The following is a 24,328-nucleotide window of genomic DNA, read 5'->3' as shown; positions in this document are numbered from 1 at the left end:
ATGTGGGAGCAGATTTGAGTTTTTCTAATTTAAGGAAATGTTATTTTATTTACTCAGAATGTGGGTATCACTGGCTAGGTCTGCATTTATTGCTTGATTGCCTCTGAACTGAGTGGGTTGTTGTGTTTAGAGGTCAGCCAAGAAGCAACTGCATTACTATGGACCATGGTTTAAATAAAACATATGGATGGCAGATTTCTTTCCCTGAAGGATTTAATAAACTAAATGGATGTTTATGCTAATTTAACAGTACTGGTGACCATAGATCTGACATCAGCTTTTAATTCCAGTTTATTTAGTACTTTAATTTCACCACCTGCTGTGGTGGAATTCAAATTCAGGTCTCAATAGAAATGGATACAAGTTCAGTACTTAATTACTTCACTATTGTGCATCTATTGTGATGCTGAGACACGTCATGGAATGTGTTGGGACACACCATCAGTGATGTAACCTGGGGTCATTGGGTGTTATGGGTCTTTCAACATCAGACACTCTCAATAACCAAATGAAGAGAAATTTGGAAAATTTTAGTTACGTATCTGCAGAATTTTTGATGCTTTTATTCCGTGTCTATTTTCCTTTGTTAGCTTTGCCAAGATTCTATCCCTGATTTAGTGTGCCAGATCAGGCTGGCTTTTTCCTGTCTGGAATTAATTCTTGTTGCCTCCCATCACGATGCTTGTGCTTATCAATTATAATGGTGTGTATAGCAATATCAGCTGTCACAATCTTCAGTGAGAAGTTCCCTTACATAGAATAGTACAGCACAGTACAGGCCCTTCGGCCCACAATGTTGTGCTGACCCTCAAACCCTGCCTCCCATATAAGCCCCCACCTTAAATTCCTCCATATACCTGTCTAGTAGTCTCTTAAACTTCACTAGTGTATCTGCCTCCACCACTGACTCAGGCAGTGCATTCCACGCACCAACCACTCTCTGAGTAAAAAACCTTTCTCTAAAATCCCCCTTGAACTTCCCACCCCTTACCTTAAAGCCATGTCCTCTTGTATTGAGCAGTGGTGCCCTGGGGAAGAGGCGCTGGCTATCCACTCTATCTATTCCTCTTATTATCTTGTACACCTCTATCATGTCTCCTCTCATCCTCCTTCTCCCCAAAGAGTAAAGCCCTAGCTTCATTAATCTCTGATCATAATACATACTTCCTAAACCAGGCAGCATCCTGGTAAATCTCCTCTGTACCCTTTCCAATGCTTCCACATCCTTCCTATAGTGAGATGACCAGAACTGGACACAGTATTCCAAGTGTGGCCTAACCAGAGTTTTATAGAGCTGCATCATTACATCGCGACTCTTAAACTCTATCCCTCGACTTATGAAAGCTAACACCCCATAAGCTTTCTTAACTACCTTATCCACCTGTGAGGCAACTTTCAGGGATCTGTGGACATGTACCCCGTGATCCCTCTGCTCCTCCACACTACCAAGTATCCTGTCATTTACTTTGTACCCTGCCTTGGAGTTTGTCCTTCCAAAGTGTACCACCTCATACTTCTCGGGGTTAAACTCCATCCGCCACTTCTCAGCCCACTTCTGCATCCTATCATTGTCTCTCTGCAATCTATGACAATCCTCTACACTATCTGCAACACCACCAACCTTTGTGTCGTCTGCAAACTTGCCAACCCACCCTTCTACCCCCACATCCAGGTCGTTAATAAAAATCACGAAAAGTAGAGGTCCCAGAACAGATCCTTGTGGGACACCACTAGTCACAATCCTCCAATCTGAATGTACTCCCTCCACCACGACCCTCTGCCTTCTGCAGGCAAGCCAATTCTGAATCCACCTGGCCAAACTTCCCCGGATCTCATGCCTTCTAACTTTCTGAATAAGCCTACCGTGTGGAACCTTGTCAAGTGCCTTACTAAAATCCATATAGATCACATCCACTGCACTACCCTCATCTATATGCCTGGTCACCTCCTCAAAGAACTCTATCAGGCTTGTTAGATACGATCTGCCCTTCACAAAGCCATGCTGACTGTCCCTGATCAGACCATGATTCTCTAAATGCCTATAGATCCTACCTCTAAGAATCTTTTCCAACAGCTTTCCCACCACAGACGTAAGACTCTGTCTATAATTACCCGGACTATCCCTTCTACCTTTTTTGAACAAGGGGACAACATTCGCCTCCCTCCAGTCCTCTGGTACCATTCCCGTGGACAACGAGGACATAAGGATCCCAGCCAGAGGCTCAGCAATCTCTTCTCTCGCCTCGTGGAGCAGCCTGGGGAATATTCCATCAGGCCCCGGGGACTTATCTGTCCTAATGTATTTTAACAACTCCAACACTTCCTCTCCCTTAATATCAACATGCTCCAGAACATCAACCTCACTCATATTGTCCTCACCATCATCAAGTTCCCTCTCATTGGTGAATACCGAAGAGAAGTATTCATTGAGGACTTAGCTCACTTCCACAGCCTCCAGGCACATCTTCCCAACTTTATCTCTAATCGGTCCTACCTTCATTCCTGTCATCCTTTTGTTCTTCACGTAATTGAAGAATGTCTTGGGGTTTTCCTTCACCCTACTTCCCTTCCTCACTTCAAAACTAGTTTAGGTTGTAAAGGCCATTGGTGACATTTAATGGAAATTAAATCGAAGTAAAAATTGCAAAAAAATTAAGAATTTTAAAAATGGAGATGTGAATGTAATGTTAATGCATGGTGGTGTAATGGTTAGCACAACACCTTACAGTGCAGGCAACTCAGGTTCAATTCCCGCTGTTGCCTATGTACGCTCTCCCTGTAACTGTTGATTTCCTCGCACAGTCCAAAGATGTACTGGTTGGTAGGTTAATTGATCCTTATAAATTGTCTTGTAATTAGGCTACAATTAAATTAGAAGATAACTGGGCAGTGTGATTTGAAGGCCGGAAGGGCCTATTCCGCACTGTATCTCAATAAATAAAACAATTAAAACCATTGAAGCAAAATCATCTTTGCCTAATAACAATTCCCATTGAAGTTCATGCGGTTTCAAATTCTGTGCTAACATGGAAGATTCCACAGTAGACTTACCCCCCCAAAGACCTATGGGGAAAATTGGGCTTCTCCTCTAGATTGTGTTGCAATCTAGCTGTGTAATAATATTTGTTAGAACAATCTGGTCGAATATTGTTTCAAATAAATATTTTAAATACTTAATCCTAAGTAAATGAATCATCAGTATCTCCATTTTGCTTTACTTTCATTGACAATATTTAGAAAGATAAGACATTTTCCTGACTATCCCCTTTCTCCCCCAATAAAGTTGCCATTATTCATGCATTGGTACCCCACATGACCATCCTTATTATGAAATTTGGCAAGTGCATTTTTGAACACAGCAATTGTAGGGTGTCTGATGTGTGACTGCTGGTAAATCTGTTATTACACTAACTGGATTTGGTCAGAATGCTTAAGCCTATTTTGTGTGAATTTAGATTTTATTGCTAAGTGTTGTGCAAAATTAAGATACTTGTGTATGCAATTAAGTTAATAATGCATTTGGATGATTATTTTAATGTTAATTCTAAAATTTGAATTATTTCATCTCAAGGTCATTTTGAAACTAGTGGGGAAGCAGAAGTGGGTTGTAAGCGAGTAAAGATAGTACAATGGTTTTGCCATCTATCAAATGTGTTTTTTTTCAAAATATTAATGGCGGTGATTTGTTTTGGTCTGTCTTTATGATATGATTACCTTACATGAATGAGTCTGGAAGACATTAGTTAAAACATAATTTTTTTGATGGGTATACATAAGGTAAATGCAGTGTAGTGGGTACTTGAAAACAAACTGAAACTACTCAGATATTGAGTACAGGGGTTGACACTGTATGGCGCATTTCCTAAATAACAACTTTTCAAATCGTGAAAAGTATGTTCGATTCTTTATTATGAAATCAGTAAAGACAAACGATCTTATAGCAATAAAACTACCATAAGTAAAATTAGCAATCCTAGCTGTATGATAACATAAGTGGTCAACAAAAAAAAATCACCCCCGCGCTAACTAGACTAAACTGACCTAAAGTCAAAGTGTGAACATGTAACTGTACTTATTTGCTTCTACCACAACCCCAACCCGAGTGACAAATTACCCATAATAAATGCACAACACGAAATGCAATGCAGACTGACAGAAAATGGACTCCTATATCCTGTCCCCAATTATTATATTATAATAATTACAGCTACGTACTACAAAAAAAGGAGACATGAAATCTTCAAAAACAAACATCTTACCATTCATACAAATGTCCTCTTTCTTCTTTCAGTCAAGTCATGTAACAGTCATCTAGGCCAGAGGTTACCAGCACTTAGTCCAATATGGATTGATGTTTACTACCACTTTCTGTCAAGTCAAAAGTCATGAAGCTTCTAGAGCTGTAGCTCCTCAAACCTCTCTCCTGTAGAATACAGATCTTGGTTATCGGTCTTCAGACAGCTGGTCTTGGTCTTGATGCGTACCTGCTGCACAAATCCTCTTCTTCCTGGAAAGACTTGAATGACGCTTCCCATCATCCATGAGTTTCGAGGTGCTGTGTCATCAAGTATAAGCACAATATCTCCTGGGAGGAAATTTGTGTTTTATATCTGACCATTGCTGAGGTTCCTGTAGGTGTGGTAAATACTCCTTGGCCCACTGTTTTCAAAACAAATTTGACATGTATTCGTCAACTTCTGTCTGCAACATGCAGAAGTGTCTTCCTTTTGGAACTTTCCTGTTGGTATGGGTGGTGAGGTCTTCAGAAGGTCTTCATGGTTGGGTGCTGGTGCTTCCAAATCATTGGGATTGGAGAATGCTTTAGTAATTGGACAAACATTGATAATAACCTCCACTTCATGGCTCCGACATGCAGAATAATTGTGTCTCTAAACAGCAAGTTCAGAAGCATAGTGACTAGTTTTGGTGGCGAGTGTGATATAATTTGCAAGATCCATGCCAGTCTTTAAATTTTGTTAACACGTTTCAAGTATTTTCACAGAAAAAACATCGTCTTTTTTTTTTATCAACAAAGTTAATCATATTACATTAAAGAAACCTTTGACTTAAATTCAGGAACCTGTATTGATTGGTGAGGAACATTGCAGTTTTTGTATCTTAAAAAGCTTTGTATCATAACCACAAAATAATCTGCAGATGCTGGGGTCAAAGCAACACTCACAACATGCTGGAGAAACTCAGTAGATCGGGCAGCACCCATGGGAAAGATCGGTCTACGTTTCGGGCTGGAACATCGACCGATCTTTCCCATGGATGCTGCCCGATCTGCTGAGTTCCTCCAGTGTGTTGGGAGTGAAGCTTTGTATCATAATGTTTGACAGAATAATGAGAATAGTCTTAACTCAAAGTTGCAAGAAATTGAAAGTTCTTTGTGAGAAAATGTGCAAGGTGTGTTCAACTGTACATCCTGAAATTGACAGTCTTATGGATGTCTTTTTTGATAATCTTATATGTGAAGTCTACATTCCAGTTAAAGAATGAACAAGTCTGCAGAGGAACCTCTATTTGATATTTCTCCTTTGCAAGAGGCAACGCTTTTGGTTTAAAAAATAATTTACTGATAGATCCCTATGGTTGCTATTTTCAAATGGTTTGTGCTGATTGCTGCAAATTTATGCAGATGTCTTGTATGTTAGGTTCTTCAATATTAGATTGAAATTTTAAAGTGATTAACAAGCCATGAGATATGTGGCTGCAGTACAGTTTCTTCTCAAGAAGTATGTTCTTTAAATTTTTTGACATTCAAGGCAAATTACAACTGTAATCTTATTTGGAAAATTTATTTGTTGCTGTTCAAAAGGATTGGTAAACAGTTTGAGAAGTTTCTGTGCTATTGAGGTAAGAGTTTTGAGTTTAACTTCAGAATATAGTTTGATCTATTGGTATATCATTGCCGATATAAAACTTGTATTTGTCTACAAGGTTGTGTGTATGAGGATTTGACTTTATTCTATCTTACATCCGTTAATTTCCTTTTCTCTCCCCACTTCCCCCAGTTTCTGGCTGCAAATGCACAGTACAAATAACATAATGAATATATTGTTTAAATTGATATTATTAAATCACAAAGCAAGATATTGAATTTCTTGAGAACCTCTGGTTCTTTGTAGGTCTGTTCAGTCAGTCCCATTCCTCTACCATTGATGATTGTCTGCCTGAGGTATCTAGAATTAGAAGTCATAATCTCAAAAACATTCAAGACAGAGCTGCAGACATCCCACCTCTCTCGGAACTTCTGGGAGTCTCCCGCATATTAATAGTGGCTCCCTGATGCCCGCAAATTATATACAATGTCTCAGAAATTGATTTTTTTTGAAAGCGAGCATGAGAGAACGCGCAAGAAAGAGCGAGCGCAAGAGCAAGAAAGCAAGCACGAGTCAGTGCGACCGCGAGAGAGAACGAGAGCAAGAGCGAGAGAGAGCGAGAGCAAGAGCGAGAGAGCGACTGCGAGAGAGAGAGAGCGTGAGTGAGAGAGACAGAGAGCAAGAGCGAGCGCGAATGAGAGCAACCGAGAGAGAGCACACATGTAGGCAGAAGTTCAGCAAAACATGTTCAAGTTCTCCAGTGTTATTACGATTATCTGTGGCCCAAAGCGAAGTACCACACTAGTGTCTTCAATAATATCTACATTCTAGACTTTCAGAGGCAATCATCACTCTTTGGAAGGGGCAATAGCTGACTCTAGCTTCACAAAGTGAGCATTCATTGGCTATATCCCAGAGCAATTTATTTATCTGATCCCACCTTCCTGCCAACTTAACTGTCAAGAGGTCAAAAAGGCCATTTGCTTCATGAAAGTCAAGGCCTTGTGGTCAGAACCTCAGTCACAAATCTACAACCTTATTTCCCACTTCTGAGAAAAGAAGTACTTGCCAGTACCATCAGTCACCATACACATATTCAAAGATGGAGACAAAGCCTACAAAGGTATCCAATATCTAAACTCTGCCACAGGTAAAATTATTGACAGGCTCCTTTTAAATTGCGACTTCCTGGTCACCAAAAAGCTACTTTGAAAATCACAGTTTAGATTCCATACAGCTAGGTGCACAATCCTCACCACACAACTCCAGGAAAAATGTGGCACTTTATGTGGTCTTTTCCTCCTCATGGAAGTCTTGGACCATGTCAATAAAGAAGGATTGTGGTGTGTTCTTTTAAAATTTATCTTCATTTCACATTTGTCTCATAATCTTATGTGATCCCTGGTCCTTAACAATGAGACCACAGCATGTCCATTTTTGTGTGTAGGTTGGTGTTGAGCAAGACTGTGTCATTGCCTAGGCAGTTTCTTGTTAGTCTTTCTGACCATGCTGCCTCCTCTCATTTCCAGCAAGCTTCCTGCTGAAATTGAACTTATTGTAGCCGCCCCCCCGCCGGCCACCCTCAGGGTCGCTTGGCTCGCTGTCGTCTAGGGAAACAGCCTCGGCCCTGCCAAACTGGATAATTCGTTTGTGTGGATGCTGTGTGAGGTACCCCACCCCGCCCAAATAACAGACTGGTATTAAATGATATACAGTTTATAGATATTACTGGAACTATATAATTAAAAGAGAATAAAATATAAAAGGAAAATAAAAGGTGCCACACTTATCAAAGTTCAATCTCTTTGTGCACAAAAACCGTTAGAGCTCAAGGACCTTCTTCTTCACCCTGCGACCCCTCGGACCACCTCGACCGGCCACCTGGGACCAACAACGGTGGTCAACCAGACGCTCCACACGAGTCCGTCTCCATCTCCTTGCCGAACGTCCTGCTCGGGGTCTGACCCCGTTAGCGGACTCACAGCACCTCGTCCATCCTCTGTCTCGCTCTCCCGCCTTCTGCCCCAAAACCCTGCGCATACAGTATCTTCAAATACACCAAAACCATAACAACTATCCCAATTGGTTAATAGCACTCTCTTATCAGACTCTAAAGCAAAAACAAACTGTTGGCGCAAACTTTCTCAGTGTTTAACACAACAAAGCCGCATTCCGCAGATTAACGTAACAAAGACGCCATTTTAATTAGCCTTCGCAGTAACAAAATCGAAACCCCCTTACATTATCTACAAGACAGATAGGAACTATTTAGTCCTTGTCATCTCCATTCATGATTACTCAAGGTTATTCTAACTTCAGGAGTGGAATTGCAATCTCCTTATAATACTGGGCTATGCTCAAGTTTGAAGGCTGAGCTCCAACTCAACAGCACATTCAGCAAAGCATGTGAGAGAATGGACCTTTCAAAACAGAAGCCCTTTACTCACCTTCCCCACTTTACAAGTCTTCCCTCTCACAATAAAGGTCCACAATGAAACTTTAGGTAATTTGGGTTACTTTGAATATCTCACTGGGCACTTCTCAGTGAGGGCAGACACAGGTGATCAAATCATAAATTACTTCGTTGTGAAAATGTTTGAGGAAAAGGATATTTGAAGATCAAGACCTGAAACCTCTTGCATACTTTTGCTGACAGCAGGCACCTTGGTGAACTGGAAAGATAATATCAATTCTATCTGTTTAGTTTTCCAAATTCACTGCCAAACCAAGTGAACCAAATGTCTTTTTCCAGACCTACATCACTGACTTGTTTCTACAACCTATGGACTCATTTTTAGGGACTCTTCATTTCATGTTCTCAATAGTTATAGCTTATTTATCTTTCTATCTATCTATCAATTGATATTTATTTATTTATGGTATTTGCACAGTTTGCTGCCTTTTGCAAATTTGTTGTTTGTCCGCCTTGCTGTATGTGGACTATGGCTGATTTCTGACGAAGGGTCTCAGCCCGAAACCCTCTTCCTATAGATGCTGCCTGGCCTGCTGCGTTCACCAGCAATTTTTATGTGTGATGGCTGATTCTATTGTGTTTCTTGGATTTACTTTGTAGGCCCACAAGAAAACAAATCTCTGGGTTATATATGGCGACATCAGCATAAATGCTGAAAGGACCACGTTGTTTCACAAACTACCACGTTGTTTCACAAACTACCTATCCACCGGCCCCATTGAGCAACTTCCCTGTGTGTCACAAAGCCAGTGGGTGCCTTATCAGCCTCATCAGTCACTTAAGAACCCAAAGAGCTGGAGCAGAAATGAGTTGTCTGTGATTCCAAGAGATTATCTAAGAAAGGAACCCCCATGAGATTTTGAAACAGAATACATAATTCATAAAGTAAAATAAACAAAAGAGTAAACAGCTTCCAAGAGTGCTTTTTATTGATTTTTACCTTCAAGTTCAAGTTTATCGTCGTTGAGTTGTATACTTGTATACTGCCAACTGAAACAACTGTCTTCTGAGCCAAGGTGCACAACACAGTACATATAACTCACTGACAGCATGTAAGTAATCTTACCACACATAAATTAATAAACAAAATATATTCCAGAAGATTAACGCATGGAATCTCAAACCTTCTGGATGTTTTTACAAGTGAAAATTGTTAGGGACTAATGAAACAATGTAATAAAAAGCACTAAAAATAATATTTTCTTCACTCTTGGATATCATTTAGTATTGGGCAAATTACATTTTAATTGACTATTGACTAGCATTGTTACACTTATTACAACCTAAGTAAATTTTTCACTTTTCCTCAAGTAAGACTTCTTCGAGTTAAATTAACAGAACATAACATTGATTGTGAGGTGTGATTCAGTAGTAGTTCACATACCTTTCAGTTAAATGACCGTGGGTTTGAAGTCCTCCAAAGGAAACTTCAGTATGGTATTTCAAGAATATTATAGTAAAGCAGGAGCTGTCTTTCAGTTAAGATGATAAATGAACAAAAAATATCACAATATCCCATGGCACTTTTCAAAGGTCAACAGGGGATTTGTCTCCAGAACAACATTTGTCTCCAGATGTCCTAAACAACATTTATCTTTGTAGGGATGCTGTTAGAGCAGATTATCTTGCCATTTATCTTTCTTGTGTTGAAGCTGCTGGAATTTCCAATCTGTCTGGTCAGTGGAAAAAAATACCTTACTGCTTGTCAAGTAGTTTTGAATGTCATGATAAAAAGTGCGTAGTAGATCCAAATCATTTCTCTGAATACCTGTGCTAACTACACATATTCGATATTGAATTTGTGTACCGTGATCTTAGCCAACCTCAGCCTTGGAGTGAAGTTGATGCATTGTATTGATGATGGAACAAAATTGCAGTCAGTGGGAGGAGTTGAAGTGTACAAAACATGGTGGCAAAATTGAAAAGGATGATGAGTACAGGATTGAAGGTGTTATATTTTAATGCATGCAGTATATAGAATAAGGTGAATGATACTGTACAGTTGGAGATTGTCGGGTATGACATTGTGGGCGTCACTCAGTCACGGTTGAAGAGGATCATAGTTGGGATGATATACCTTGCATCGAAAGGACAGGCAGGTAGAAGAGGGGGTGGGGTGCATTGTTGCTTTAGTTCAAATTGGAATTTCTCATTATCTTGTGCAGCATAGTTGTGCTTTTTTTTGTGATTGGTTGTACAAAAAATATAACAAGCTGCTTCAGCGAACATTTTGGGACATTTATGTTAATCCAGCCTGTTGTATTACTTTTCAGCTAAGATTTTTGTCTTTATTTTAATTTGAGAAATAAGGCACAGGGGTGTAAGTAAGGATAACACCTAATTCAGCAAACTTAAGCTGCAGCAGTGAGCTCTCATTTTATGTAACTAACCTGTAGTTAAATTGTACAATCCAGAAGTATCACATTGATTCCAACAATGTTGTGCTTTCTGATTTCAAATGGGATGACACAAAAGTGGTGCAATTACCTGCCACAATTCCGCTCAGTTGGGCTATCTTGGTAAAGATTCATACTCCTTGTTACCCTAATTTTTCAGCTCTTAACATGTTTTTGCATCAGTAAACATGTTCTTTCATGTGATTTAGAATGATTGGGAAATTGCAGAATTTTAACTATGTTTAATGAATACGCATTGATGTTTGAGTTGCTTTATTGTATTGTCTCCCTCACATTGTCATTGTATCCCCTTTTTAGAATTTTTAACTGTATTTACGCCTCTGCAAGTATGATTTCCCTATATGTAGATGGGTTGTTAAATTTACCACTTTGCCATTTTATGATTCAAAGCTCTAATGTTTTGTTTAAATCATATTGAGCTTAAATTGTTGATTTGTTTTTGTAGAAACGGAAGGTTTCAAGATTGATACAATGGGCACGTATCACGGCATGACCCTGAAGTCTGTGACGGTAAGTGCTGTCTCCCATTCTTCAAACCAAGCAGATATTTGGGATTTAATATACACATTTTATGCAAAGTTTGTTGTACTTGGATTGAATAGATTTAAAGAGAAACTTAACAGCCTCCATTTTGTCGCATTTAAAAAAAAGTTTTGCACACATTTGCTTTTATTCCAAATGATAATAAATGAAATCCTTACTAAAATTAATCACCTCAAAGGATTAAATTTTAATTAAAGCTGCTTGAATTAGTATGTACCGTGAGGGAAATGATACTTTGTCTTGATGTACACTTTTAAAACAATTTTAGTTTGCATATTTAATTAGTTAATTACAGCCGTATTTAATTTGAACACTGTACTAATTCTGTGCAAGGGGAAAAGGACCTTGGCGATTGTAGGGATGACTTACAGTGGATTGAAAGGCTTGAGCACGCAGACATTAAGAAAGAGGATGCGCTGGAGCTTTTGGAAAGCATCAAGTTGGATAAGTCACCGGGACCGGTCGAGATATACCCCAGGCTACTGTGGGAGGTGAGGGAAGAGATTGCTAAGCCTCTGGCAATGATCTTTGCATCATCAATAGGGACGGGAGGAGTTTTGGAGGATTGCAGATGTTGTTCCCTTATTCAAGAAAGGGAGGTAGAGATAGTCCAGGAAATTATAGACCAGTGAGTCTTACTTCAGTGGTTGGTAAGTTGATGGAGAAGATCCTGAGAGGCAGGATTTATGAACATTTGGAGAGGCATAATATGATTAGGAATAGTCAGCATGGCTTTGTCAAAGGTAGGTCGTGCCTTACGACCCTTTTTTGAGGATGTGACTAAACACATTGATGAAGCTAGAGCAGTAGATGTAGTGTATATGGATTTCAACAAGGCGTTTGATAAGGTACCCCATGCAAGGCTTATTGAGAAAGTAAGGAGGCATGGGATCCAAGGGGGCTTTGTTTTGTGGATCCAGAATTGGTTTGCCCACAGAAGGCAAAGAGTGGTTGTAGACGAGTCATATTCTGCACGGAGGTTAGTGACCAGTGGTGTTCCTTTGAGGAAGCATATGCAAAATTAAAAGGGCTAAAACCTAACTGACCTGTTGGCAGCTTGACAAGTTGTGCTGATAGAATATTGTATGAACAAAGAAGGGTTTGTTGCATGAGAAACTTCTCGGTCTACCCGTATCAAAATATGTGATAATAATGTATATCAATAGCTCCACACAGTATTCTGGGTTCAGTGGCTGCAGATTTTCCCAAGCTCGGTGATCAGGGACCCTGTTTTGCAAACTGAGTGCACAAGCTTGCTAATAAACAGTATGTACATTTAAGTAAACTGTGCCTGACAATTATTCTCTGGGTCTGAACCTAAAGGCCTCCGTTAGAGAGGCAGATGGACACCTCAGGGATCTGTTCTAGGACCCCTTTCTTAATGATGTTACGCTCAGTTATATTGGCTCATATATGTCTAGGGGAAATCCCACCCAGCACCTGCCTCAACGCTTCCCACGGAGTCGGTTGCCGCCGGAATCAATCCCAAACATCAATCATCAGCCAGCACATCCAGTACGCAAAGGTTGAAGGTGTTGTGGATAGTGTAGAGGGCTGTCAGAGGTTACAGCGAGATATTGATATTTGCAAAACTGGGCTGAGAAGTGGCAGATGGAATTCAACCCAGATAAATGTGAGGTGGTTCAATTTGGTAGGTCAAATATGATGGCAGAATATAGTATGAATGGTAAGACTCTTGGTGGTGTGAAGATTCAGAGTCTGAGTCCATAGGACACTCAAAGCTGCTGTGCAGGTTGACTGTGTGGTTAAGAAGGCATACGGTGTATTGGCCTTCATCAACCATGGGATTGAGTTCAAAAGCCGAGAGGTAATGTTGCAGTTATATAGGACCCTGGTCAGACTCCACTTGGAGTACTGTGCTTAGTTCTGATCACCTCACTACAGGAAGGATGTGGAAACCATAGAAAGGGTGCAGAGGAGACTTACAAGGATGTTGCTTGGATTGGGGAGCATGCCTTATGAGAATAGGTTGAGTGAACTCGGCGTTTGCTCTTTGGAGCGGTGGAGGATGAGAGGTGATGTGATAGAGGTATATAAGATGATGAGAGGCATTGATCATGTGGATAGTCTGAGGCTTTTTACCCAGGGCTGAAATGGCTAACAAGAGAGGGCACAGTTTTAAGGTGCCTGGAAGTAGGTACAGAGGAAATGTCAGGGGTAAGTTTTTTAGGCAGAGAGTGGTGAGTGCGTGGAACAGGCTGCTGGCGACGATGGTGGAGGCGGATACAATAGGGTCTTTTAAGAGACGCTCGGATCGGTACATGGAGCTTAGAAAAGTAGAGGGCTATAGGTAACCCTGGGTAATTTGTGAGCCGGACAGAGATACCCGCATGGTGTGTTGCCTCCCAGGTGCCAGGGTATGGGATGTCTTGGATTGGGTCCTGAATATTCTAAAGGGGGAGGGTGAGCAGCCAGTTGTCTTGGTACATGTTGGTACCAATGACATAGATAGGACAAAGGAGGAGGTCCTGAAGAGAGATTTCCAGGAGTTAGGAAGGAAGCTAAGAAGCAGGACCTCCAGGGTAGTAATCTCGGGATTGCTACCTGTGCCACGTGCTAGCGAGGGCAAGAATAGTCGAATCAGGCAGATGAATGCGTGGCTGAGAGACTGGTGTAGGGGGCAGGGCTTCAGATTCTTGGATAATTGGGATCTCTTCTGGGGGAAGTATGACCTGTTCAAAAAAGACAGGTTGCACCTGAACCCGAAGGGGACCAATATCCTGGCGGGAAAGTTTAATAGAGCTGTTAGGGAGGGTTTAAACTAATTTGGCAGGGGGATGGGAACCGGAATGATAGAGCGGAGGAAGGGGAAAACAGAAATAAATCTAAGATAGTGAGCAGTAAAGATGTCAGGAAAGACAGGCAGGTGATGGGGCAAATTTGTAGCCATTGGGATGAGTTGGAGTGCAATAAAGTTGCAGTGAAATCAAAGCAAAAAGTATCAAATACTGGTCGTAAGGTGTTGTACTTAAATGCACGCAGCATAAGGAATAAGGTGGATGATCTTGTTGTACAGCTACAGATTGGCAGGTATGATATTGTGGCCATCACTGACACCTGGCTAAAGGATGCATGTCTCTGGGAGCTGAACATTCAAGGATACACGGTGTATTGGAAGGATAGGAAGGTAGGCAGAGGGGGAGGCGTGGCTTTATTGGTAAGAAATGATATTAAATCATTAGAAAGAGGTGATATAGGATTGGAAGGTGCAGAATCTTTATGGGTTGAGCTAAGAAATAGCAGAGGTAAAAGGACCCTGATGGCAGTTATCTATAGGCCTCCAAACAGCTGCAGGGATGTGGACTACAAATTACAACTGGAAATAGAAAAGGCTTGTCAGAAGGGCAGTGTTATGATAATTGTGGGGGATTTTAACATGCGAGTGGATTGGGAAAATCAGGTCAGCACTGGATCTCAGAGAGAATTTGTAGAATGTCTGCAAGATGGCTTTTTAGAACAGCTTGTTGTTGAGCCCACTAGAGGATCGGCTGTACTGGATTGGTATTGTGTAATGAACCGGAGGTGATTGGAGAGATGGAGGTGAAGGAACCCTTAGGAAGCAGTGATCATAACATGATTGAGTTCACTGTGAAATTAGAAAAAGAGAAGCCGAAATCTGATGTGTCGGTATTTTAGTGGAGTAAAGGAAATTACAGTGGCATGAGAGAGGAACTGGCCAAAGTTGACTGGAAAGGGACACTGGCGGGAAAGACAGCAGAGCAGCAGTGGCTGGAGTTTATGCGAGAAATGAGGAATGTGCAAGACAGGTATATTCCAAAAAAGAAGAAATTTTCGAGTGGAAAAAGGATGCAACCATGGTTGACAAGAGAAATCAAAGCCAAACTTAAAGCAAAGGAGAGGGCATACAAGGAAGCAAAAATTAGTGGGAAGACAGAGGATTGGGAAGTTTTTAAAACCTTACAAAAGGAAACCAAGAAGGTCATTAAGAGAGAAAAGATTAACTATGAAAGAAAGCTAGCAAATAATATCAAAGAGGATACTAAAAGCTTTTTCAAGTATATAAAGAGTAAAAGACAGGTGAGAGTTGATAAAGGACCGATAAAAAATGATGCTGGAGAAATTGTAATGGGAGATAAGGAGATGGCAGAGGAACTGAATGAGTATTTTGCATCAGTCTTCACTGAGGAAGACATCAGCAGTATACCGGACACTCAAGGGTGGCAGGGAAGAGAAGTGTGTGCAGTCACAATTACGACAGAGAAAGTACTCAGGAAGCTGAATGAGCTAAAGGTAGATAAATCTCCTGGACCAGATGGGATGCACCCTCGCGTTCTGAAGGAAGTAGCTGTGGAGATTGCGGAGGCATTAGCGATGATCTTTCAAAAGTCGATAGATTCTGGCACGGTTCCAGAAGACTGGAAGATTGCAAATGTCACTCCGCTATTTAACTAGGGGGCAAGGAAGTAAAAAAGAAGTTATAGACCTGTTAGCTTGACATTGGTAGTTGGGAAGTTGTTGGAGTCGATTGTCAAGGATGAGGTTACAGAGTACCTGGAGGCATATGACAAGATAGGCAGAACTTAGCATGGATTTCTTAAAGGAAAATCCTGCCTGACAAACCTATTATAATTTTTTGAGGAAATTACCAGTAGGCTGGACAAGGGAGATGCAGTGGATGTTGTATATTTGGATTTTCGGAAGGCCTTTGACAAGGTGCCACACATGAGGCTACTTAACAAGATAAGAGCCCATGGAATTACGGGAAAGTTACTTACGTGGATAGAGCGTTGGCTGATTGGCAGGAAACAGAGAGTGGGAATAAAGGGATCCTATTCTGGTTGGCTGCTGGTTACCAGTGGTGTTCCACAGGGATCAGTATTGGGGCCGCTTCTTTTTACATTGTACATCAATGATTTGGATTATGGAATAGATGGCTTTGTGGCTAAGTTTGCTGACGATACGAAGATAGGCAGAGGGGCTGGTAGTGCTGAGGAAACGGAGAGTCTGCAGAGAGATTTGGATAGATGGGAAGAATGGGCAGAGAAGTGGCAAATGAAGTACAATGTTGGAAAGTGTATGGTTATGCACTTTGGCAGGAAAAGTAAACGGGCAGACTATTATTTAAATGGGGAAAGAATTCAAAGTTCTGAGATGCTACGGGACTTGGGAGTCCTCGTACAGGATACCCTTAAAGTTAACCTCCAGGTTGAGTCAGTAGTGGAGAAGGCGAATGCAATGTTGGCATTCATTTCTAGAGGAATAGAGTATAGGAGCAGGGATGTGATGTTGAGGCTGTATAAGGCGCTGGTGAGACCTCACTTGGAGCACTGTGGGCAGATTTGGTCTCCTTATTTAAGAAAGGATGTGCTGACTTTGGAGAGGGTACAGAGAAGATTCACTAGAATGATTCCGGGAATGAGAGGGTTAACATATGAGGAACGTTTGTCCGCTCTTGGACTGTATTCCTTGGAGTTTAGAAGAATGGAGACCTCATAGAAACATTTCGAATGTTAAAAGGCATGGACAGAGTGGATGTGGCAAAGTTGTTTCCCATGATGGGGAGCCTAGTACGAGAGGGCATGACTTAAGGATTGAAGGGCGCCCTTTCAGAACAGAAATGCGAAGAAATTTTCTTAGTCAAAGGGGGGTGAATCTATGGAATTTGTTGCTACGGGCAGCAGTGGAGTCCAAGTCATTGGGTGTATTTAAGGCAGAGATTGATAGGTATCTGAGTAGCCAGGGCATCAAAGGTTATGGTGAGAAGGCAGGGGAGTGGGACTAAATAGGAGAATGGATCAGCTCATGATAAAATGGCGGAGCAGACTCTATGGGCCGAATGGCCTACTTCTGCTCCTTTGTCTTATGGTCTTATGGTAATTTCTAAAGTAAGGACCCGTATTGTGCTGTAGGTTTTCTATCTTTCTGTGAAATTGAATTAAGGTGCACTCAATGGCAAATGGTGATGGGACTATATCATCTGGGAATTCAGTTTGCATCATCATGGAATAATGGTTAGTGTTTAGTGGCATGGGGCAACTGTAAAGTAAATGATCGACTTGACAAGTCTCATTGCGGCATTTATCATTCATGCAGCTCAGTTTAGATACTGCACATTAGTTTTGAAGTGCAGACTGCAACAAATGTTTAATTTGAAGTGTTAGTAAAGGAAACTGAACTCTGACTAACTTTCTCTCACTTTCCAAAAAGAATAACAGAACCAGAAGGAAAAAAAATAGTTTATTTAATGGCAAATGTCATATACTTCAAGCACTCGCTTTTGTTGTACACAGCGTGGTCTTAATGGCCAAACCTCTACACACCATGGATCCATTGTAAAAGAGTACAAGTCTGCTGGAGTGCTGAAGGATAATTTTAACATTGGTCTTTTCATTGTTCAACTAATTTCAGGTTACAGGATTAGTAAGTAGTTTCCAATCAAAATATTTATCCAGCATTTAAATCAGTAGTGACTGCACATATATGGAATAGAGAAATCTAATGGCCTAGAGTTTGCAGCTGTAACCAGTAATTGTCTGAGTGTGTGTATGTAGAGAAAGTGGTTAACCTACATGTTGCAGTAAACTGGTTAGCAGTCTTCTCAATCTCCGGAAATAAATTGAAGTTGTTGTCACTTTGAATGAATTTAGAAACTGGAAATGCAGATGTAAGAACAAATAGACGTGCAGAGGAGACAAGGTAGGAAAAACCTGGGACAATCTCTGAACCCTGAATTTTCATTCTTAGCAAGGACAAATAATTAAATACAATGTAGGAAATTAAAATCATATAAATCAGCATACTGTAGGAAGGATATGCGTCAGAGGTTGCAGAAAAGATTCACAAGGATCTTGCCAAGAGTGGTGGGCTTCAGTTATGAGGTGAGACTGGATAGGTTGGGACTCTTTTTCCCTGGAGTGAATGAGGCTGAGGGGTGACATAATAGAAGTTTATAAAATCATGAGAGGCATAGAAAAGGTAGATATTCTAAACTTTTTCTCAGAATACTGAATGATTTGAAGGGGACCTGAGAGACAGGTTTTCCCTCACAGAGGGCGGTTAATATATGGAATAAGCTAGCAGAGAAAGTGGTAGCTCCAAGGCAGTTACAGCATTTGGAAGACAATTTAGACAGATTCATGGATAAGAAAGGTTTTGATAGAGGGATATGGGCTAAATGCAGGTAAATGGGATGAGCTGAGGAAGGCACCTTGCTTGGTATGAATGTTAGGCGAAAGGCTAGTTTCCATGCTGTAGAACTCTATAATTCCAATATTCTTGAGTCTAGAAAGTTTGAAGTTTAATTATCATTCAGCCATACATGAATAGCCCGGCTGGTGGCATAGTGGCATCACTGCCGGACTTTGGAGCGAAGGCTCCCAAGTTCGAACCCAGCCGGCTCCCCGGCACGCTTTCCATCTGTGTTGGGTTGAGTGTCGAGCTAGCAACTCGACCTCGTAAAAAAGAAATTGCCTGCTATAGAAACTTCAACAGCAAAAAGTTAATGGCCTATGCTCTGTCATGAGTTTAAAAGGCAATTTCCTTTTTCCATAAATGAATATAGCCAATGAAGCAGTAGAGGCTACCTCAGTAAATATATTTAAGACAAGGTTGGATAGAATTTTGCATAGTAGGGGAATTGAGGGTTATGGGGAAAAGGCAGGTTGGTGGAGATGAGTCCATGGTCAGATCAGCCATGATCTTCTTGAGTGGTGGAGCAGGCTCGACGAGCCAGGTGGCCTACTATTTCGTACGTTCAAACGAAAGTGTGTTCTTCTGGCGCAAAGGTGCAAAACACATTGAACACAGCACACTGCATTCTGCACAAATAGTACATATGGTTATGTTTGCAGGAAAACATTCAGTAACAAAGTGAAATGAAATAATATAGCCCAAATCCCTGAGTTGTCCTGGTCCAGCTTGTTCTTCCACTGAACGAACACTGGAGGGCAGCACCAATGGGAGGGGCCAGCCCCCATCCAGTATGAAATCCAGTGGCACACAGGCATCTCTGGAATCTCTTTCACTGGCAACTGCAACAGGTGAGTCTGAGGCATGTCGGCCTTGTCCACGCAACAACCAAGACAGCATGCTTCCCCTGCTGTTGATCTCGCCAATTAACCAGTGAGCTGAACTTCAGTATTCTTCATTAACAATATCTGACAGGGCCTTGCGATCACTATAAACACGTGCAAGACAATCATTCACACCGGTTTTTGTACTGAGCATCATCTCGGCACAGCGGTATGCAGTGTGTCCTGACGACAACACAATAGTGTGCAACAAGTCCAACTCTATTGCTATTGAGTAACTCGCTGATGGGATAGTCCTGCAGTACTTGATGTTCTTAGCATCCAGCAGTGACTTACGGTCGTAAAAGAGACGTAAAGTATGAACAAATACACCTTTGATTGGCCCTGGAGTGGCAGCTACATTCAAGCGTGCCGCCATCTTACAGGAAGTCTCTTTCTTATTTACTTATCCCTAACAGCTATGTTAGAATAAGTTAGGTAGTCTGGAACTATTCTTGCAGTTTATTGCATCAGCTGCAAGTGATTTTTACACTTTAATCATTATTTATAAACTTCCTTTCCACAAGAAGTAACTTTATAATTTTTTCGATGTTCCTGTGGTACGTTATGCATTTTAAAAATAGAAGCTTTGGCTCTGTTCTCATTTTAAATGTATGCTTCGATATTTATTTATTCTATGGAGAATGTTTAAACTATTAGCCACACTTTATTTTTATATGATTTCCTTGTTCTGCATTTGTGAGAATTCATCAATCTGATTGGGTGTTCAGGCACATTGATGATAACATTGTTACAAGTAAAGATTACAACTGATGACCTGTCCTGAGGAACGACTATTTCTAATGCAAATTGGAAAGACTGATTATCTGAATTGCTGATCAGCCTGCCCCTTGTCTGCATTGCTTTTTATTAACAGAAGTACTCCAATTAAAAAATGGTGGTGGGGGGGGGGGGTGGGAGGGGAGAGAGAGAGAGAGAGATGAGCCTGCCAGTTGTAACAGCAAAATAAAACTACAGATGCACGCTATATCTGAAATAAAAATGGAAACTTTTGAAAGTATTCAGCAAATCATCCTGCAGTGTTAACATTTTCGTTTGATGACCTTCTGCCAGAAGTCGGAAAACTTGAGAAGCAAGTCATAAACACAAGGAAGTCTGCAGATGCTGGAAATCCAAAGCAGCACACACAAAATGCTGGAGAAATATAGCAAGTCAGTCAGCATTTATGAAAACGAATAAACACTTACCATTTTGGGCAGAGACCCTTTCTTCCTTCAGTAAATTTGAGAAGCGTTTGTTATGTTGCAAAATCAAGGGAGAGGTGGACAGAACAAAATGAACACTTGTGTTAGGGAAATCAAGAGAGCGTATAATGCAAATGGTGTTGCTGACAGCTGAGAGAGGATAGTAAAGGTTCCGTTGAGCGGTCTTATGCTCACCTTCGCTCTGTCCGCTGTGAAAGGCAGGATCTCCCAGTGGCAACCCATTTCAATAAGAACATAAGAAGTAGGAGCAGGAGTGGGCCATCTGGCTCGTCGAGCCTGCTCTTCCATTCAATAAGATCATGGCTAATGTGGCCATGAACTCATCTCTACCTACCTGCCTTTTCTCCATAACCCTTAATTCCCCTAATGTGCAAAAATCTATTCAACCTTACCTTAAATATATTTACTGAGGTAGCCTCCACTGCTTTATTGGGCAGAGAATTCCACAGATTCACTACTCTCTTGGAAAAGCAGTTCCTCCTCATCTCCATCCTAAATCTACTTCCCCGAATCTTGAGGCTATGTCCCCTATTCTAGTCTTACCTATCAGTGGCAGCAACTTTTCTGCCTCTATCTTATCTATTCCTTTCATAATTTTATATGTTTCTTAAAGATCTCCTCTCATTCTTCTGAATTATAGCGAGTACAGTCCCAGGCGGCTCAATCTCTCATCATAGTCTAGCCCCCTCATCTCTGGAATCAACATAATGAACCTCCTCTGCACTGTCTCCAAAGCCAGTATATCCTTCCTCAAGTAGGAGACCAGAACTGCATGCAGTACTCCAGGTGCAGCCTCACTATTACCCTGTACAGTTGTAGCATAACCTCCCTGCTCTTAAATTCAATCCCTCTAGCAATGGCCAACATTCCATTTGTTGTCTCGATACCCTGCTGCAGCTGCAAACCAACCTTTTGTGATTCATGCACAGGCACTCCCAAGTCCCTCTGCACAGCAACGTGCTGCAATTTTTTGCCATTTAAATAATGATCTGCTCTTCCATTTTTCCTTCCAAAGTGGATGACCTTGTATTTACTAACATTGTACCCCATCTACCAGACCGTTGTCCACTCACTTAACCTGTCTATATATCTCTGCAGACTCTTCATATCTTCTGCACAATTTTCTTTCCCACTCAATTTAGTATTATCAGCAAGCCTAGACACTGCTCACCACTGCCAACCAGAGTAACACCCATGTATCCTTACTCTCTGCTTTCTATTAGTTAACCAATCCTCTATCCGTGCTAATACATCACCCCAATTCTATGCATCCTTATCTTATGGATGTATTTTATGCAGCAACTTATCAAATGCCTTCTGGAAATCCAAGTAAATAATGTTCATCTGTTCCCCTCTATCCACTGCGCTTATTATATCCTCAAAGAACTCCAGCAAGTTTGTCAAACAGGACGTCCTTTTGCTGAATCCATGCTGTCGGCCTGCTGGATCTGTTTCTTTCCAGATGCCTTGCTATTGCTTCTTTAGTGATAACTTCAAGCATTTTCCCAACTACAGATGCTAAACCAACTGGTCTATGGTTGCCTTTTGCCGACATCCTTTTTTGAACAGTGGCGTAACATTCACCGTCTTCCGATCTGCCGGGACCTGCCCAGAGTCCAGAGAACTTTGGCAAATTATCACTAAAGCCTCAACCATAACCTCTGCCATTTCTTTCAGTACCCTGGGATGCATTTCATCAGGACCAGGGGACTGATCTATCTTCAGGCCCACAAGTTTGCTCAGCACTACTTGAGCAACCCATCTTGTACCCGGTGTATAAGATTATGAGAGACAACACAGTGGGCCTAATCATAATTACTATATATCTTGACTAATACGGAATTTTCCTTTTTAATCTAGCATTAATAGAAAGTAAGATCAGTATTGCAAGCCCAAATTCCTTGAAACTTTGCTTTTCAATTTAATATTCCTTAGCACTGTATTTTCTGTGTATTTTTAATTTTTTTTCAGTTGTATTATTTTGAAATGTTTCTGAAGTTTGCAGGCGATTTCTTCAGGCCATTATTATTAGTTTCTTAAATAGTGGTAATTTGGAAGGCTCTGTAGCTGGTAAATTGGAAGATAATTTAAGGTTCTACTTGATTCCTGTTAGGTTTAAAATGCAAGAAAATATAACTTTGTTCTGCGTAGAATTGGAAATATTGGTGAGTAAATATAAATGGCAAGATCTCTCTGTTCTTGATGTTAATGAGGCATAATGTTTAAGGAGTTTTAACTTATATTTTTGGAGGATTTATACATTTATGCTATTTGAAAACTTCCTTGCTAGTGCGAGAGAGCGCCTACCTGAGATGTCAGAATATTGGGATAGACAGTAGTTTTTGATGGTCATGCTCTCTGGGGGCTTTGCTATTGCTTGCATGGTGAGTGGTGGGGGTGGGGCTTGATGCTTTTGTTGGAGCAAGTGGGGTAAGGGGAGGATTGATGTTTTTGTTGTTCTTGTGCATGTGAGGGAGAGGGGGGCTTTGGGGTTCTAACATTTTTCTGTCATTCATTCTTCTGGGTTTTTTTCTCTATTTTGTGGATGTCTGCAAAGAACAAGGATTTCAGGTTGTGTCCTGTATGCATTTGTGATATTAAATTGAACCATTGAAAAATATTGTGTTTTTAAGGTATTAGTTCACAATGGGCATTTTGTTGCATTAGTTGTTTTTAAGCCTGCAAACATTTATTGTTATGAATCTGTAGTTAGCTGTGAAAAGGAAATTTTACATTTTGAGACCAAGGAAGTGGGGACTAGAAAAGGTAAAAACATTCACAAAGTGGACCATCCTAGGTTTGAAACATACAAGATTCTTTCATTTTGTTGGATATTGTAACTTGATGGCACTGACAGGTGCACTCTATTTTAATTTCTCTAGCCTGATTCAATCAAGTTTCATTTTCTTCTCTGCTGTATATTTCCCTGATGCCCAAAGAACTGACTTTCATCAGGAGAATATATTCGTGCTGTAGCCAAGGTGAAAACTGAATAAAACGAGCATAAAACACCTCAAATTTTATGTGCATGCTTTCTTAGTTCTATTTAATTATTCATTCCATGCCCTAAGAAGCAAGGACAGATTAAAGTTAAATTATTAGACAGATATGATTCTTCACTTAAAGTAGGGAGCTTGCACCATGTGTACTCATTTGAAGCAGCCCATTGCATGCGTATAAGTTATGCTTGAAGTTCCTAGTTCACCCATTTTGCTGAAGGGACGCCACAAGATACAATTGCAGTGGTTTTGATTATTTTTTAAATGTGAAAACATCTGTTTTATCAATTTACTTGGTAAGAAACATGCAGCTAAATGGAGGAGATGGATGTTTCCATCTTAGTTGAACACAAATTTTGCTTTGAAGTTTGGTCTATGTGTTTTTGTCAGCAGTGTGTGTGCATGCAGGTTTAGTTTAAAATGTTCACAAATGCTTGATGTAAGCTCTTTAAAAATGGACGCATGGCATTTGGTAGAGCAACAGTATGATTAAGAACATGAAACAGTATAGTAGAGGAACAGGCCTTGCAGCCCATAATGCCAGTGCCTCAATGTCAAAGCTGGATCTTAAAGAGATTACTGTGGAAATGAAATCTGATTCAGTCAAATTTGCCATTTTTATTTCTTTGCATTTAATGTGATTTCTGTCAAGAGTTTTAATAGCATGAAGAATCATATACTTCAATAAGAATAGCCTAACATAAAACTGGTAAAATTTTGTATAGGACACCAACTGGTATCCTATTAATAAATGTGATTATTTCTTTGCGTGCGCGTGCGCGCGCGCGCGCGCA

General features: G+C 40.7%; 1 protein-coding gene across 2 annotated transcripts in view; it reads left to right on the top strand.

Annotated features, from left to right (window-relative positions):
- The window catches only part of cdc73 (cell division cycle 73, Paf1/RNA polymerase II complex component, homolog (S. cerevisiae)), a 329,568-nt gene that overhangs the window by 113,299 nt on the left and 191,941 nt on the right, over positions 1 to 24,328 (top strand). For both annotated transcript variants that reach the window (XM_072274186.1, XM_072274187.1), the window contains exon 10: positions 11,161 to 11,225. In XM_072274186.1, coding sequence (XP_072130287.1) covers positions 11,161 to 11,225 — 65 coding nt within the window. The remainder of the gene's footprint in view (positions 1 to 11,160; positions 11,226 to 24,328) is intronic.

The sequence above is a fragment of the Mobula birostris genome, chromosome 12 (assembly GCF_030028105.1).
Source record: "Mobula birostris isolate sMobBir1 chromosome 12, sMobBir1.hap1, whole genome shotgun sequence".
Classification (NCBI taxonomy): domain Eukaryota; kingdom Metazoa; phylum Chordata; class Chondrichthyes; order Myliobatiformes; family Myliobatidae; genus Mobula; species Mobula birostris.
This window is presented reverse-complemented; position numbering and strand designations above follow the sequence as displayed.